Genomic DNA, 15,359 nt, shown 5'->3' with positions numbered 1-15,359 from the left:
GGGTAGTCACCTTCTAGGCTGCTATCTTCACTGATATGGTCAACCTTAACCTTAACTGAGCCTATTTGTCTTTTTGCATCTATGATAACACACACTTAGAAATGTCTGTAACTTGTAACTTCTCATTTTCCAGACCCCCTGGGGCACAACCAAAAGTGCTGGGTGACAGGACAGACACCACCAATTCCTTCATTATCATGTTAATTGTTCCTGCACCCCTAAGTATGTGTCCATCATTTTCCTTTTTATCCAATCCCAGGGGTTTCCCCGCTTTGCTTTCTCCCGCCTCTCTAGTCTATCACCAATGGATTGCATGTAACCCACCTACCGTGTTTCCCCGAAAATAAAACATCCTCCGAAAATAAGACCTACTTATAAGTTTCCTTCTGAGTGAAATATAAGGCATCCTCCCCAAAAATAAGGCCCCCCCAGGCTCTGTCTCAGAATGCTATTGCTAAACATGAGAGATTTGGTCCACTGATTCTGAAAGAAATGGAGTCACAAGAAATTCACCAGGAAATTCAGGAATTGGATTGTTATGATGATGTTCCAGAAGATGATGACATGACTGTCATTGAATAAATGAGTAAATTCTTGATACTGTAGGATTCTCAGTTTGTCTGGTTTGTGTTGACAACTACCATACTACCATACCGTATACAGGTAATAAATTTCCTTTATTTTCATTTAATAATAAATGTGTACCGTATTCTTCTTCATGGAAAAATAAGACATCCCCTGAAAATAAGACCTAGCGCATCTTTGGGAGCAAAAATTAATATAAGACACTGTCTTATTTTCGGGGAAACAGGGTATGTCCCCTCCTTTGATTGCAATGTATAAACATAGATGTAACCCGAAATTCTCCGGAGCATCATCTCAATCCATTGAGGTTCTGCTTCCCCGCAACTGTCGAGTTTGGCTCAAAAAACTCACAGCAATTCTTTCCAGGTCTGAACACTACAGAAAAGACATTATTATAGAAAAGAAAATACAGATAAGTTTCCCTAAGTTCAATGACCTAAAATCCTTCCAATAGTAACCAAACTCCAACCATTCATCAATTGCTTCCATGTGCCAGGTGTGGCACAGGATGACATACACCTGAAGCACACCGGCTTGCACAGGCAGGTCCATGGGGAAGGGAAGATCCTAAGTTGGGGGGACAGGGAATACCCTTAACACCGCACGGAAATCATGACGCCAGACAAACCCAGAAACTGGCCCCGGCCCAGGGCTGAGGCCCTGCAGTCGGAGACGCGCGGCGACCCCGGACCGACCGCAGCGGCGCGAGGCCCGCCAGCCCTGCCCCAGCCCCAGCCCCAAACGCCCCACGAACCTCTCACTCTGCGGCCTCTCACACCCTCCAGCGGCTGCTCGCCACTCCAGCTCCGGTGACGCCACAGGCACGGGCAGGATCCAGGAAGTTCCGGGGAGGCAGCCAATTAAACTTCCCCTCCTAGGCCGCGGTTCCGCCCACCGAGCAGAGCTCCGCCCACAAAGCGAAGGTCTATTCGTGACTCGGCCAGAACACAGAGACAAGCCCCGCCCACAGAACGTAGCCCCACTCACCGAGGCTGGTAGTACAGTACCCACTCAAAGCCCCGCCCACCGCATGTACGGGACGTAGTTCCGCCCTAGAGCAGGTTCCCGCCCCTGACATAGCCCCGCCCTCAGGGTTCTTGTTTCTGGGCACTGTATCTGAGAGACGCCCCGCCCTCCGCAGGAAGTCCCGCCCTCCGCGAGAACCCGCCCTCTATAGGAAGTCTGGTCCCCAGCGTCCCCAGTCTAAGCAGGGTTGTGGTTTAGCAAACACTGAACCGAGAGGACGTGATCTGTCATCCAAGCGGTCGCCCTTGGCCTCTGCCGTCGGTCCCAGGAGGGGGCGCTCGCACCTGGCTGGCGTCCACGCGCGAGGAGCCCAAGTCCTTTCCTCAGGTATCTCCTTGTTTCACAGCCGCGCCTGGGGCCAGGCAGGGGCGCAGGGCCACGGGAAGATGTCACCATGGGAGCTCCAGCAACGCAGCGGACGCCCGCCTGCCTTTCGGCGTCCGCGAGCACACCACCCGTTCCGATCTCAAGGCTCACTGTCCTGGAAAGTACCCCCAAGCTTGCAGAGCATCCCTCATCCAGTCTTAGTCCACCCGGTGTCCCGTGTGTCGCTGCTCCCTTTGGCCGTCCCGGAAAGCCAGGTGTCACCGCACAGGTGCTGCGTTCCCACCTGACTCTCCTGGGAACGCGTGCGGCCTGGCCGGGCGGGAGGGATGCCGCGGTCCGCGGACGGGGGTCCAGGCGTCAGCTGTGCACTCGCAGCGTCTGTAACTCATGCTCCACCTGTGAGTCTGCCCGCCGGCCATGGCCCCTTCCTCTGTCCCCTTTGTCCCACCCACGTTCCGCAGCCCAGGGCCCGGGAGCTGTGACTTAGTTTGCTCAGAGACGAAAATGCCCTGAAGTGGAAAAAGCAGGGATTGTAGGAAAGGAAAATGACTTCGAAGCTCTGTCATCTGATGAGCAAATGCCTAGAGGAGAACTTCTTTTTATCTCCGCTCCTCAAATCTGTTTTTAACTTAAGGAAGCAGTTTTATCCAGAGTACTCTGGCCAAATGCCTAGAAATCCCAAACCTGAACATAGAAAATAGCCAAAGGTTGAGAAAAGTGCAGTGCATATCACAGAGGCTATAAAAACATCCGAAGGTACATCAAGTTCTTCCGCGGATTTTATGGTTCTTGGTTAAAATGCAAGTAATAGTGTAAAACGACAAGAATTGTGGCAGCAGGTGCATGTTTAAAACCCAGAAGACTGGCAAGGGCAAAGAAGGACATGTGTTACTAAATTAGAATTTGACACTGAATTCTAGCGGTGTTTGAAAAAAAAAAAATGAAAGGATGCTGTGCTTTGTAATAACCAAGTTCAGTTGATAAGCAAACACTCAGGCTGTCTAAAGCTCAATAGTGATTTTGTTTTTCAGTTGAAATTGTTGTCTGCACACACTACAGTCAACAGTCTTTTACTCTCTTCTTTGTTTTGTTTTAGAACAACTCCACTGTGCTGGAATTTGGAATTACATGGCTTTCATTATTTTTTTAAAATATATTTTATTGATTTTGTACAGAGAGGGAGAGAGATAGAAACATCGATGAGAGAGAGTCATCGATCAGCTGCCTCTTGCACACCCCCTACTGGGGATGTGCCCGCAACCAAGGTACATGCCCTTGACTGGAATCGAATCCGGGACCTTTCAGTCCCGAAGCCGACGCTCTATCCACTAAGCCGCACTGATCCCGGCCATGGCTTTCATTATTATGATAAATACAACAAAAAACAAATGTTCCTTAAAAACTTATTTTCCCCCTTTCCTATTAGACCGTCATGCAGAGTCATTGTAGACATTTGGGAAATTGAGGAAAGCATAAAGAAGTGCACACCAGTAATGAGTGGGTTCTGGTCCAGCTCCCATCATCTGTCTCACCTGGGTTGAAACAGTGATCAGATAATGTCATCCCTCAACTCCAAACTTCCCATGTTCCCACATCACCCAGAGTAAAAGCCAGAGCACTTACAAGGGCCTCTGCCCGGCTCTGAGATCCCCCCTGACCAACACTGCTTCTCGCTGCCCTGTAATCATGGCCCCTACATGTCTGCTAAGCTCTTCCCTCACCTTTCAGGTCTTATTTCAAATGGTCTTTCCAGAGAGGCCTTCTGACCACCTCTGTACCATCAGAGGCCCTCTTCCCTACTGTGCCGTTATTCCATATACTATATAGTGTATCCTGCTTATTCTCCATAAAGGCAGAACTTTTTATCTGGTTTGTTTACAAATGTCTTTGTTTTCTAAAGCATAACAAATCATCCCAAAATTTAGTTGCTCAAAACAAGAGTCCTCACTATCTCACATTTCCGTAGGGGTGGACTTTGTGGGGGCATGGTTGGATGTGTCTGGCTCGAGTCTTTCCTGAGGTTTCAGGTACCCTGGGTCCTCTCCAGGAAGGCATCTCCACAGGTCTGAGTGTCTCATGAGGAGGAAGCTGATGACCCCCAGACAGAGGGGTCCAAAAGACAAAACAGACGCTGAAATGTCTCTTGTGACCCGGACCCAGAAATCAAACACTGTCTCCCTGCCAGTCCGTTCAGTGAGGAAGGAGGGGCCAGCTCAGCAACTGCTCCATCCCCGGTGCCCAAAACTGCCACACAAATGTTTTTGGACAATGAATAGATTCCAGCACTAATTTTTCAAAATATATTTTCAGCCTTTTTTTCTAAGCAAATACACATATTGTTAATGAAAAAAATCAGAGTATCTCTCTAGATAAAAATGTATAATCTATAAATATAAATATGTTAAGTATGCTTTAAATGTAATATTTGTCTCTAAAATTACATCTTTTGAATATACAGTAAGTTATTCCAACTCCTCATTAATATTTCTGTCTCTAGATTTTTTTTCTGCTATAAATGCGTTATGATGAGCATCTTTTTACATAGATCTTTGAGGGCATTCCCTTACGTGTTCTTGGGGAATAAGACCATGCACCAGTAGAGTGACATTGACTTACTTATTGCAAGCCAAAGAACCATTAGCTAAATTCTTTGATAGCTGGGTTATTTTAAACTCAATTATCTGGAAATTTCAGTGTTGACCTAATGTCTATACAGCTCACTTACTTTTAAATAATCTTAGTTCTCTTTTTCAGACTTTACTCTTGTGATGTGCTCAAATAAGATATGAAACATTCAAAATCGGATATGAAAAAATTATTAGAAAACCATGAGAGGAAGCAGAAGACCAGAAATGTAGAAAGTCAGGTTTTAGCAACTTATTCTTGTCTGACAACAGAGAACAGAACTCTGAAAGCTGGAATTTGAGAAGTGGCCCGAGCCGTGATTCACTGGAGAATTCCCCTCTGGCATGAACCTGGGCCAGCATGAACCTTGGTGCCTGTGGGTTCTGTGCAACCTCCTGGCAAGGTCTCTCCTGGGCACCTCGCACTGTGCCCCCCCTTGCCACAGGGCAACCTTAGGAATGAGAGGTAAGGAAATCAAACTCCATACAGTGCCAGCTCTATAAAATCAACACTCTCCACTGATAACCAGCGATAAGACATTCCTGTGGTTAATAAGACCCAGCTGCTCAAATCACAGTGCGATGGAGGCGGCATGGGCTCTGCTGAAGAGCACCTTGGACTTGAGACTGCACGCTGGGGCTGTGTCCCATGAGAGCCGGCCTCTTTGTAACAGGGATCTTGCTCCTGGCTTTCCTTCTCAGTAAAACCAGACGGAAACAGCCACTTGGGTTCACATTTAGGCTTTCTAAAAAGAGTACTTGGGAAAATGTGCATCTCAGAGAGTCTGTGCATATGTCCTAATATTATAAAATAATATCAGTTCATCAAGTGCTGACAGCATCATTTTGATTTTCCCTTGGTATGTAACTACACTTCCCTAAGTATCTCTATGGCTAGGGTTATCACTTCCCAGTGCTGCTCGAAACATAAGGTGTTAACTCCCTGAAGAGCCTACTAAGAGTGGTTGCTGCAGGGAAGACTAGGCTGGATCCAGTTGGTTCAAGAGTGAAGTGGAGATGATGACTATGGCCTTGGTCAGGATTCCTGGGTTTACTGGTCAGTATTAATCTTCCACTTATTTGTACTTGACGGGTGTGAACCTGGAGACAGAGGCTCTTTATTAAGGAAAACACCCACAAATAGTTGTAAAGGGTTAATTAGCAAGTTAATTGGTTCATTGACTCCAATTTTTTTTTTAAATTTTAGCATGTACAGAAAAATGGAAAGAATACTCTCCTGAGCATGAGCTCCCACACATCCTTCAGCTAGATCTATGGGTTACTGACCAAAACATGTGAGAGTCAGTTGCAGGCAGCAGGGACTTTAGCCCCAGGGCATCAGCCTTCATCTACAGGCTTCCCACCAGATCATCGCACAGCAAACATTAACATCGGTTCCATGAGACCACCTACCTGCTGCCGTGTCATCTGTCCTATTGCCTGGAAGATTTTATTTCCGCTGTTTTTCCCAATGTAGGACTTACCCATTGTGTTGGATTTTTACATAACTTTTGACTCTGAATCCTAAGCTGTGTAAATGTCCTGTTACTCCATCATCTTTTGTCCAGCAGTTCTAGCTCCCATGACTGATCTTTGCCTGAACTGGATATTACATTGGCCTTGCAAAAATGGCTTTAAAATTCTGTCATCCCATCTGCAGTTAGTAGCTAGCATTCTCTCAGAGAGAAGCATTTTCTCTCGCTCTTTCTCCCCCTGCCCCATGGGTAATTTGAGGGAAGGAGATTATAATCTACCAGCATGATTCTTTCTGATGGCCAACTGTCCCAAATTTGGCATAGGACCTCCTACAAGCTAGGTCCTCTGTGTGTTGTGTATTTTATATGACCAGTTAGTTTTTTTGTGAGTTTATTTTTTTCTGAAACCTTTTTTCTTTTTAAAGAGTAACTTTAGGTTCACACCAAAATTGAGAGGAAAGTATTAGGCATTTCCCATATACCTCCTGCCCCTATAAACACAGAGCCTCCTCCATTATCAAAACTCACCAAAGAGTACATTAGTTACAAATGATTAACCTACATTGACACCTTATTATCAACCAAAGTCCAGTCTACCTACCTCAGGGCTCACTCTCAGGGCCTGTATATTTATGGGCTTAGAAAATGACATGCCTCCATCACTACAGTATCACACTGAGTATGTTCTTGCTCTGAAATCCTCTGTTCCATCTGTTCCTGACCCCTCCCCCCCCCTAATCCCATTCTCGCCCCTGACAACCACTGATCTTTTTCTGTCTCCATGGCTTTGCCTTTTCCAGAAGGTCATAGTAGTGGAGTCATAGAGTGATCTTTTCAGATGGCCTTATTTCACTTAGTGATATGCATTGACATCTTTTCAGGGCTTGATAGCTCATTTCTTTTTAATGCTGAGCAATATCCCATGGTCTGGATATTTATTTTCCCACTGTTTGCTTATCCACTCACCTACTGAAGGGCATCTTGGTTGTTTCGAAGATGTGGCAGTTATGAATAAAGCTGGTATAAACATCAAGTGCAGGCTTTTGTGCGGACATACATTTTTAGCTCCTTTGGATAAATACCAAGGAACATGCCTACTGGGTCCTAGGGGAAGAGTATGTTTAACTTTGTAAGAAATCGCCAAACTGTCTTCTGAGAAGGCTACACCATTTTGCATTCCTGCCAGCATGAGTGAGAGTTCGTGCCTGCATTTGGTGCTGTCTGTGTCCAGATTCCACGATCGGTGTGGAATGGCGTGCTGTTGTGGTTAGTTCCTCTGAGCACACAAGTGTGGAGCATCTCTCATGTGCTTCCTGGCCATTTGTACATCTCTGCTGAGTTTTCGACCCGTTTTTAAATCAGGTGGTTTGCTTTCTTATTGATACGTTTTAAGAATTTTTTGTGTATTTTGGATAACAGTCCTTTTGTATATGTGTATTTGAATACAGATATATATACACACACACATTGTCTTCTGTGATGAAAGTGAGTATAAATCAGACCTATTGGCTCTTGTTATATTGGCACAAACGCACCCCTCTGAGGCACAGAGGGTGGGTGAGGAAGCCGGGGTCTCCTGGTGCAGGAGGAGCATACAGCTCACTGCGAGGAGGACTGGAGCGGCGGGGCAGGCGGCCAGGACCTGTGGCTCCAGCACACTCAGACCCCCACATGTTGTCTACCCCCCGCGGCCTCCCAGAGGGCCTTCTGGCCGTGCAGGCATGGCACTGCAGCTCCAGATGGCCCGAGATGGAAAGGAAAGATGACTCCTCATTAAAACGCTCTTGGCACCAGTCTGTCCTCAAGTGACACTGTACATTTGGGGTGAAATTTCAAATGGACCCACCGTTCAGCCTCAGCAGCTGGGACAGTGATTGCAATCATGTGGGCACAGCCACAGGCCCCCAGCACCCAGGGGACTCCTCGCCCTCTGGGGGCAGGCAAAAGGCTGCAGAACTTGGGGACCCAGGTGCCAGCCACCACCTGCAGAGGGTGAGGAGAGCTGGGGTGGGGGGCCCTCAGCGGCGGTCCAGGCCAGGGCTGTGGCTGAGCCTCTGCCTGGAGCTCTGGGAGCTCCTGGGCCCAGCGCTGCGGGGTCCGGGGTCCGGGGTCCGGGAGAGGGGGTGTCAGTGGGGCGCGCCTTCCTCGGCGGCTCAGTCACCACCAGGCTCTGCCGCCCGGGCCCCCGCCCCCAGCACCGCGCACCGCCCACCCCGTGACTCACCCACCCGTCCCGGGACGCGGACGCGGCAGCGCCTCTTCCTCCAAAGTGCAGGGCGGGAAGCCCAGCCGCCCCCCCTCCCCCCCCCCCCCCCCCCCCCCCCCCCCCCCCCCCGCCCTCCCGCCCACGCTCAGGGCTTGGAGCAAGGACCCGGGACGCCCAGCCCAGCAGAGCTCCGCTAGTGTCCCTGCTGCCTCCCTCCAGCCATGTCGCGCCTCAGCTGGGGGTACGCGGAGCACAATGGTGAGCCCCCGGGAGGGCGGGCGGGGGCAGGGAAGGGGGATCTGGGGCGGGGCTCAGGGGCCACCGGGACCACTGCGGGAGCCTCCTTGGGGTGTCTGTCGGCTCAGGGGTGACAACATGCCAGGGTCCCCAGACCTAGACATCACTGCCCTTTGGAAGCTGGGGGAGAGGAACACTTTCCCTGGTGGCAGCCCTTCTGGGTGAGAGGCAGTCTGAGGACACATTGATTGAACGGTGACTCCTCCGGGAATTAATCGTGGAAATTGCTTAAACTGAGTTTAAGAAAATCACTGGCATGACAGCTCTGAGAAGGCAGGGTGTCTCCTGGGGCACCTGGATGGGGTTTCTGGTAACCTTGACGGGGTCAGCACCGGTCCTGCTGGCTGCACGGGCTGGGTTCTTTCTGGAAGGTGCAAGTGGAGGGGGGCTTCTTTTCCCGTCCCCAACACCCGCCCCCAACGCACCCTGCAGACACTTTGGGTCAGCAAAGGGATTGAAATCAAAGCACGTGGGCAAAATGCAGTTACTGATGTCTATTCTAAACTACCAAAAGTAAACCATTTTCTCATTTCTTCTATTAAACAACTTATCCAGCTTATTTTTTCAAATACTGATTATTTAAACTAATTGCAAAGTGACACCTAGAAAGCCTTTTAGTGAATCACTGTCAATATTAGGCAGGGGAGGGGAAGATAAATCAAAGAACTTTTATGCATATATGCGGAACCCATGGACACACACAATAGTGGGTGAATGCGGGGGGGGGGGGGGGGGGGGGGGGGGGGGGGTGCAGGAGAGAGGGGTCAAAGGGGAAAAAAGGAGACATCTGTAATACTTTCAACAATAAAGATAAATTTAGAAAAAAGAAATAGAAAAAATTAGGCCTGTGACTAATAATAATTATTACTGGACAAATGTATATTACTGTGTAGTTGATTTTTATAGAAACTTTACTTTGACAAAGAAACAGAAAAGTTTCACTTTTAACTGTAGTTTTTTATTTTTTTATTGGCAAAATTAATTTGCCAATAAAAATGTTAGTAGATAAAATTTAGTATTTTAAAACTTGAATAACTTCAGTGGATTTCTTTCTGATGGAGGCTGTAATTATCTTATATTTTGCTGATTTTCAATTTATGTTCGGGGAGGTGACAAAATCAATTTTCTTTCATTCCTTCTCTGCTGGAATAGCCCTGAGCAGTGCAGTAGTGTGACTGCAGCCAGCAGGCCCTGACTGGTCAGGAAGAGTGTGCTCTGGATCAGGGAGGAGTGATGACTGTAACATGTTGGGAAACATTGAAGCTGTCTGCAGAACTTTTTAGAATCTTCTTGGGAGAGCTGTTAGCAAGCAGTGACTTGGTAGCTTTCTACCAATAGCGATGAGGGGACCTTGAAGTCTGTCACCGCGGCCATGTCCCACTGGAATGATGCATCACTGGCAAGTGATGCTTCTGGTTACACTGCGGGCGAGCAGCTGGCAGGAGCCTGGGAGGGGGCACCTTGCCCAGCCCTCCGTGGTGCTGCTGGCCCATCTCAGAAAGGGGCAGTCACTGCAAACCCTGGTCACCCCGATATTCCGAGTCAGAGGCAGACACACTACACACTTCTCCGGGCACCGTGTGTAAATGGGGTGGAACTTGGAGGTCTGGACAGGCAGGGAATGAACTACCCTAGTAGTTAATATTTAACGCTGAGTATTTCAAAATGGTTCTGTTGTAAAGACTGGAAACCGGGCAGAGTGGTTAGGAGAAGGGCACTCCCCATGAAAGAGTGGGCAGATCTGAAGTCTAATATGCTCTAGGCAGTCACGCCTGGTGGCTGAGAGAGAGAGAGAGGGGGAGGAAGAAAGAGAGAGGGAGGAAGAAAGAGAGATAGAGAGAGAGAGAGAGAGAGAGAGAGAGAGAGCGAGCATAAGCGCGCAGGACTAGCCTGTGCCAGCGAGTGCAGTAGGGTGAGTGCGGGGCCTCGTCACCGAGGAGCAGGTGCTGTGTGCGGTGTGCACTCCCGGTGCCGGTCCTCCGGAAGCCTATGCGAGGGAAACAGCACTCACTCTTTTCTGACAAAGGAGGCATCATGGGGGAATCCGATTTGGAGATGAAGCTGTTGCCCACGGTGGCATCTGTGCATGCCTTAGTTGAATTCTAAGTCTTACTTTGGAAATGCTCGGGCACTAGTACCAGCATGGCGCTCATGGTCACGCTGCGCCATCTGTGGAATAGGAGCCTGAGTATGGAGGGGCCAGGCCCGCTGCTCGGGGAGGGAGGGAAGAGGTCTCCTCACAGTAGGGCTGCTCGGGCAGGAGCAGGGGGAGAGGAGTGGCCACACTGTGTCCCTGTGCACTGACGTGCTGCTCACTTGGAGCGCACTGCTGTTGGTTCTGAGAGTCCGGTCTGCAGAGGAAGGCCAAGGCCCCGAGGGCACTGCAGGCTCACATCACTTACCAAATGTGTCTGCCGGGGAGCTTGGCACCCTCTTGGTTTTTTGAGCAGAGGATCAGGGAGACCGTGGTCCCCGGCTTTGGAATGCAAAGGTAGTACTGGCAAAGCAAACCCAGAGGGGCGCCTGACGTGCAGGAAGGAGAGACAAATGTGCCCTGACTCCAGCAGGTACCCCAGAACATGCAGTTTCCCCGGACGGCGCAGCGTGGCGCGGGGTTACCCTGTGAGTGTGATACCTGCTCATGCCACGGGCCACGCAGGCTCAGTCCATGTCCCTCCTCCAGCTGAATGAGCCTGCAGCTCCCTCACTCCTGGGCTGAGACGGAATCTTGGGCTCAGATGAATCACGCTGTTGTTTTCTGCCTGGCAGGAAAGTGCCTTTGGAAAGTACCTTATAAAACAAACATGCTCCTTTGTCCCCAGCGTTTGTTTGATTCGGAAAATGAGTGAATGCAAACCAGGAAGTCTCCATGCCTCTAATAAGAGCAAGGAGTCTGTAAAACAGCTGCACACAGGGTTAGGTGTGAAGGCCCTGAAGGTGGAGACCTTTTACTAACCCGTCCTGTTGTGCTCCAGGAGGACTCGTCGAATGAAACCCCTGTTCAGTCCTCTCTCTGGTCCTGTGTGCTTATCCAGGTCCTGTTCACTGGAACCAACTCTTTCCCATCGCTGATGGGGACCAGCAGTCCCCGATTGAGATTAAAACCAAGGAAGCGAAGTTTGACTCTTCCCTTCGCCCCCTTAGCATTGCGTATGACTCGAGCTCCGCCAAGATCATCAGTAACAGTGGCCATTCCTTCAACGTCGACTTTGATGACACGGAGGACAAATCAGGTGGGCTTTCCATTGCGGGGTGAGGTGAGGGGCTCGGCCAATAACTTCTCGGACGGTAACTTCTCTTCTCTCTTATTTGAAACACCTACCCATTGTGTGTCCCTGTTCGTACTCTACTGGGACCTGTAATGAAAGTTGTGCTTGATTCATTCAGGGTCAGTGTCTCACACTATCAGTAAACGATGGCCAACCAAATGAAACCGTGTCATGTATACAGAACACACGAGCCAAATGAATAGAAAGCGTGTTTCCTTCACTTTCCAGCACGGCCACGCCCAAGAAGCAGATTAGTATCAAGTTTAAAAGTTAGGTGACAGAGAAGGTTAGGGACTCATGTTTTAAGGCTGCTGACAAATTACTTTTACTTTTTGTCTAATATTGAGATGATGCTGCATTAGCTCTGTTAACGATACATGTAGTTAAATTTAAAAAACCCTTCATTGGAAGAAAGCTTCACTTACTCATTAAGCTGAGCTTTGGTTTAGTCATAGTTCCCGTGTTTATGCAATGCTAATTCTTAGCTAGAATTATAAGCCCATAAAATATCTTCCTCATACTTGTCAAATTTGTAAAAGTGACTCATATCATTTGTTCAGAGCATTGTAAACGTGCACAAGGAAGACTAACACATGGTGTTTTCAACTGGGGGGGTAAAGAGGGACCTTGCTTGTCATGTGTTTCCAACCCCCTCTGCTCTGAGAGGGCGGGAGGGTGACGTAACAGGGAGATGATGTAATGGGCACATGATTACGTATGCGATGTGGTCATGTAGAAATCCAAGGCTTTCCAAACCCAAGTCTGCACCACCCACGATCATGGTGGGATGCTGGTGATAATATCTCAAGTATTAAAGGAAACTGAGGCTACAGTCCTCGTCCCAGAATAAGCAGTTGGGCACGCACGCCGGCAGCCACCTGGCACTTGCCTCTGCAGTCATTGTCAGACACCGTCCTGGGTCCAGGGGACACAAAGGAACGAGGCGGGTCCTCTTAGAGGAGCTGCATCCCGCTGGGCTGGATGGTGACTGTCTGAAGCGCCTCTTTCTGGTGCAGCAGCCATGCTCATGGTCCAGGCAGTGATGCCGGGCCGGGGCAGAGACACGCAGGCCTGGCTTGTGACAGACAGGCCCGAGGCAGGGGCAATACCGCAGCACACACCAGCAAGCTTCCGGTTCCACAGCAGGGGGGCTTGGTGGCAGGGAGCAGCTAACACAGACCCCTTGGTTGAGGTAGCACATGCTCCCCACTTCCAGGGCACTTGCCTCTGGCGTCTTACCCTCTGCACCTCTTTCTTGTATGAGTGCATTGTTTGGAGGAGATTTTTTAAAAATGCTGGATGAAGTGATAAATGGACTCAATGTATGCCAGGTATGATTTTTGAGAAAGGATCGTTCATTTTCAGAATTAAGATAGAGACAATAATGTCTATCTACTCATCTCTAGGCTGGAAAGTGAGATGAGTAATTTGACACTTGAAAACACGAAATCATTCTCATTAAAAATATTTTGCCTCTATTCTTCATCGTATCCCACAGCCTAACTTTTATCAGAGACCATCTCGAAGGCAGGCGAGACCACTGTGACCTTCTGTCTCACCTCCCCCAAGTGCGGAACCCTGCTCGAGCGGGCGGTCAGCACACTGGCCCGTGGTCAGGGTTGCAGGTGGGACCTGTTAGCACAGATGCTCCCGTGTGGAGCCGGTGAGGCAGAGGGAGGCCAGCGTTGTGCTCCCCGAGGCGAGGCTGCCAATCTGGGTGAAGCCTGGGTTCGGTCAGGCTTCCCCGAGCCAGCCAGAATGCTGGCCTTTAGGGATCTCCGTCTTTCTCCCGGGCCAGCTGCTTAGTGTCTCCTCTCACAGGGGTTCCAGTTCTAGAATAAGGTGAGTCCTGAGCCCGCCCGTGGCGTGGCGCTGTGACAGGTACATGCTTTACTTGGTTCGTGCAACAGAAGAGGAAAGACGGATGCCAGGCTGGTTGCACCCGGAGGCCATGGCCCCCGGATGCAGGCCACCGCCCAGGGCATGTGCGTTCCCAGCTCATTTATCTGTGAAGCATCGCGGAGGCTGTTTAGAGCCAAACCTAAGATCCTCTCCATCACTTATCTCCTCAGGGACAGGGGCGGGCGGTGCCACAGGGACACCAGCAGAGCCGCGAAGTGTGTCCAGGCCAGCAGAAGCAGAGTGCCGTGCCATCTCAGACAGTGGCCCAGAGCGGCCTGCTGGGTGGTGCTCCTCTCCCCGTTCATTTCCCGGGGCTCTGGAGATGGGCAGCTACTTAACACAGAGCAGCCTGGGTCTGAAGGAACCTAGAGGGTGCCCGGCCATTTCGCTCTCCACAGACTTGGTTAACTGTGCTCCCAGTTTTCTCCTGGGGCAGGTAGACGTGAAGGGACATCCATCAATCTAGTCAGAAACTGGGAGGCTGACAGGACAGGACAGGGCGTGCGCTGCGCGGGGACTGTTCTGGCTGCTGATTGAACCCTGACCAGCTCTGAGCTGCAGTTGGCGCCAGGTCGAGGAGAAGGGCACCCCGGTGCTGGTCCGCACACAGCGTTCTGCTCTCCTGAAGTGCAGCCCAGAGGGCAGGGCAAGCGCATTACCTTGTCCTTTTGTTTCTTGCTGTTCATGGAAGATGACATATGAAATTCTCGCCATCTTTCCTGCTTATGTAAGGTGGGGCATTTTTGACAACTCTTGTCACTGCATGTAATCTTGTGCACATAAAACAATGAGGCCTCTGAGTCCAGCTGCTGCTGAGGCTGCCCTGGCCCCGGCACTGCCCGCTGCTGTGTGAGGGAGATGAGTCCTGTCGGCGAGGTGTGCCGAGCTCAGCCTCCGGCCTCTGGCCTCTGGGCCTCCGGTCTGCCCAGCGGAGATTAATCGTCGGGACACACTTCAGGACTTGGTTTCTAGTAAGACACTTTTCTGTCTCCTTAAGATATGATTCTATTGCCAAAATTTTATTTTTTTAAATATATTTTTATTGAGCCAAGAGAGGAAAGGAAAGAGATAGAAACATCAATGATGAGAGAGAATCATCCATGGGCTGCCACCTGCAAGCCCCACACTGGGAATGGAGCCCATGCATGGGCCCTGATTAGGAATTGAACCAGAACCTCTTGGTTCATAGGTCGACGCTCCACCACTGAGCCCTACTGGTTGGGCTCTATTGCCAAGGTGTCAGAGAGCATTTTTGTGGAGGCAAAGTGCCCCAGTGGCAACATCAGATGGGTTTTTAAAAAGTTAATTCTGTCCCGTGTTTCCTATTTCCCTAAGAAGATGCACTTACTCTGCCCGCATTTGTAGAAACAACAGCAATATCGCAGCAATCATAGCTCGCGGGGCCAGCTGTCTGCCGGGCAGGGGTGAGGGCTGTGTGCTCAGTTTTTCTTGTTCCCCATGACATTGTGGGGAGGTGTTGTTGTTCTCCGGGGTCATGGCCTGACAGCTGGAGCTCAAGGTCAGAGAGTGTGTGCAAGGTCACGGGTGGTGAAGCCAAGGTGAGCCCAGATCTTCAACCTGTGGAAGGCGCTCCTGGGCCGCCTGCTGGGCCCCTGGGCCTGGCAGCCTCAGGGGACAGGCAGCCCTC

General features: G+C 50.0%; 2 protein-coding genes across 10 annotated transcripts in view; one reads left to right on the top strand and one right to left on the bottom strand.

The window, feature by feature from the left end:
* LOC118718505 (carbonic anhydrase 13) overlaps positions 1-15,359 on the top strand; it is a 46,957-nt gene that overhangs the window by 13,648 nt on the left and 17,950 nt on the right. For all 3 annotated transcript variants that reach the window (XM_045581580.1, XM_036437375.2, XM_036437374.2), the window contains exons 3-4: positions 8,440-8,501; positions 11,576-11,773. In XM_045581580.1, the coding sequence (XP_045437536.1) occupies positions 8,499-8,501; positions 11,576-11,773 (201 nt within the window). In that variant the 5' untranslated portion in view covers positions 8,440-8,498. The remainder of the gene's footprint in view (positions 1-8,439; positions 8,502-11,575; positions 11,774-15,359) is intronic.
* Positions 1-15,359, bottom strand: part of RBIS (ribosomal biogenesis factor) — a 20,802-nt gene extending 5,443 nt beyond the window's left edge. For 2 of the 7 annotated variants that reach the window (XM_036437380.2, XM_036437383.1), the window contains exons 1-2: positions 15,349-15,359; positions 1,340-1,347 (exon numbers count right to left, since the gene is read on the bottom strand). The gene's annotated coding sequence lies outside the window, so the exon portion shown is untranslated. Of the gene's footprint in view, positions 1-1,339; positions 1,514-13,048; positions 13,055-15,348 lie in introns of those variants that run through there. The other 5 variants (XM_036437381.2, XM_036437377.2, XM_036437378.2 and 2 more) reach the window with 5 other exon arrangements.

This window comes from Pipistrellus kuhlii, unplaced genomic scaffold (genome assembly GCF_014108245.1).
Source record: "Pipistrellus kuhlii isolate mPipKuh1 unplaced genomic scaffold, mPipKuh1.p scaffold_m20_p_14, whole genome shotgun sequence".
NCBI lineage: Eukaryota > Metazoa > Chordata > Mammalia > Chiroptera > Vespertilionidae > Pipistrellus > Pipistrellus kuhlii.
Note: the sequence above shows the minus strand (reverse complement) of the source record. Positions and strands in the feature narration are given on the sequence as shown.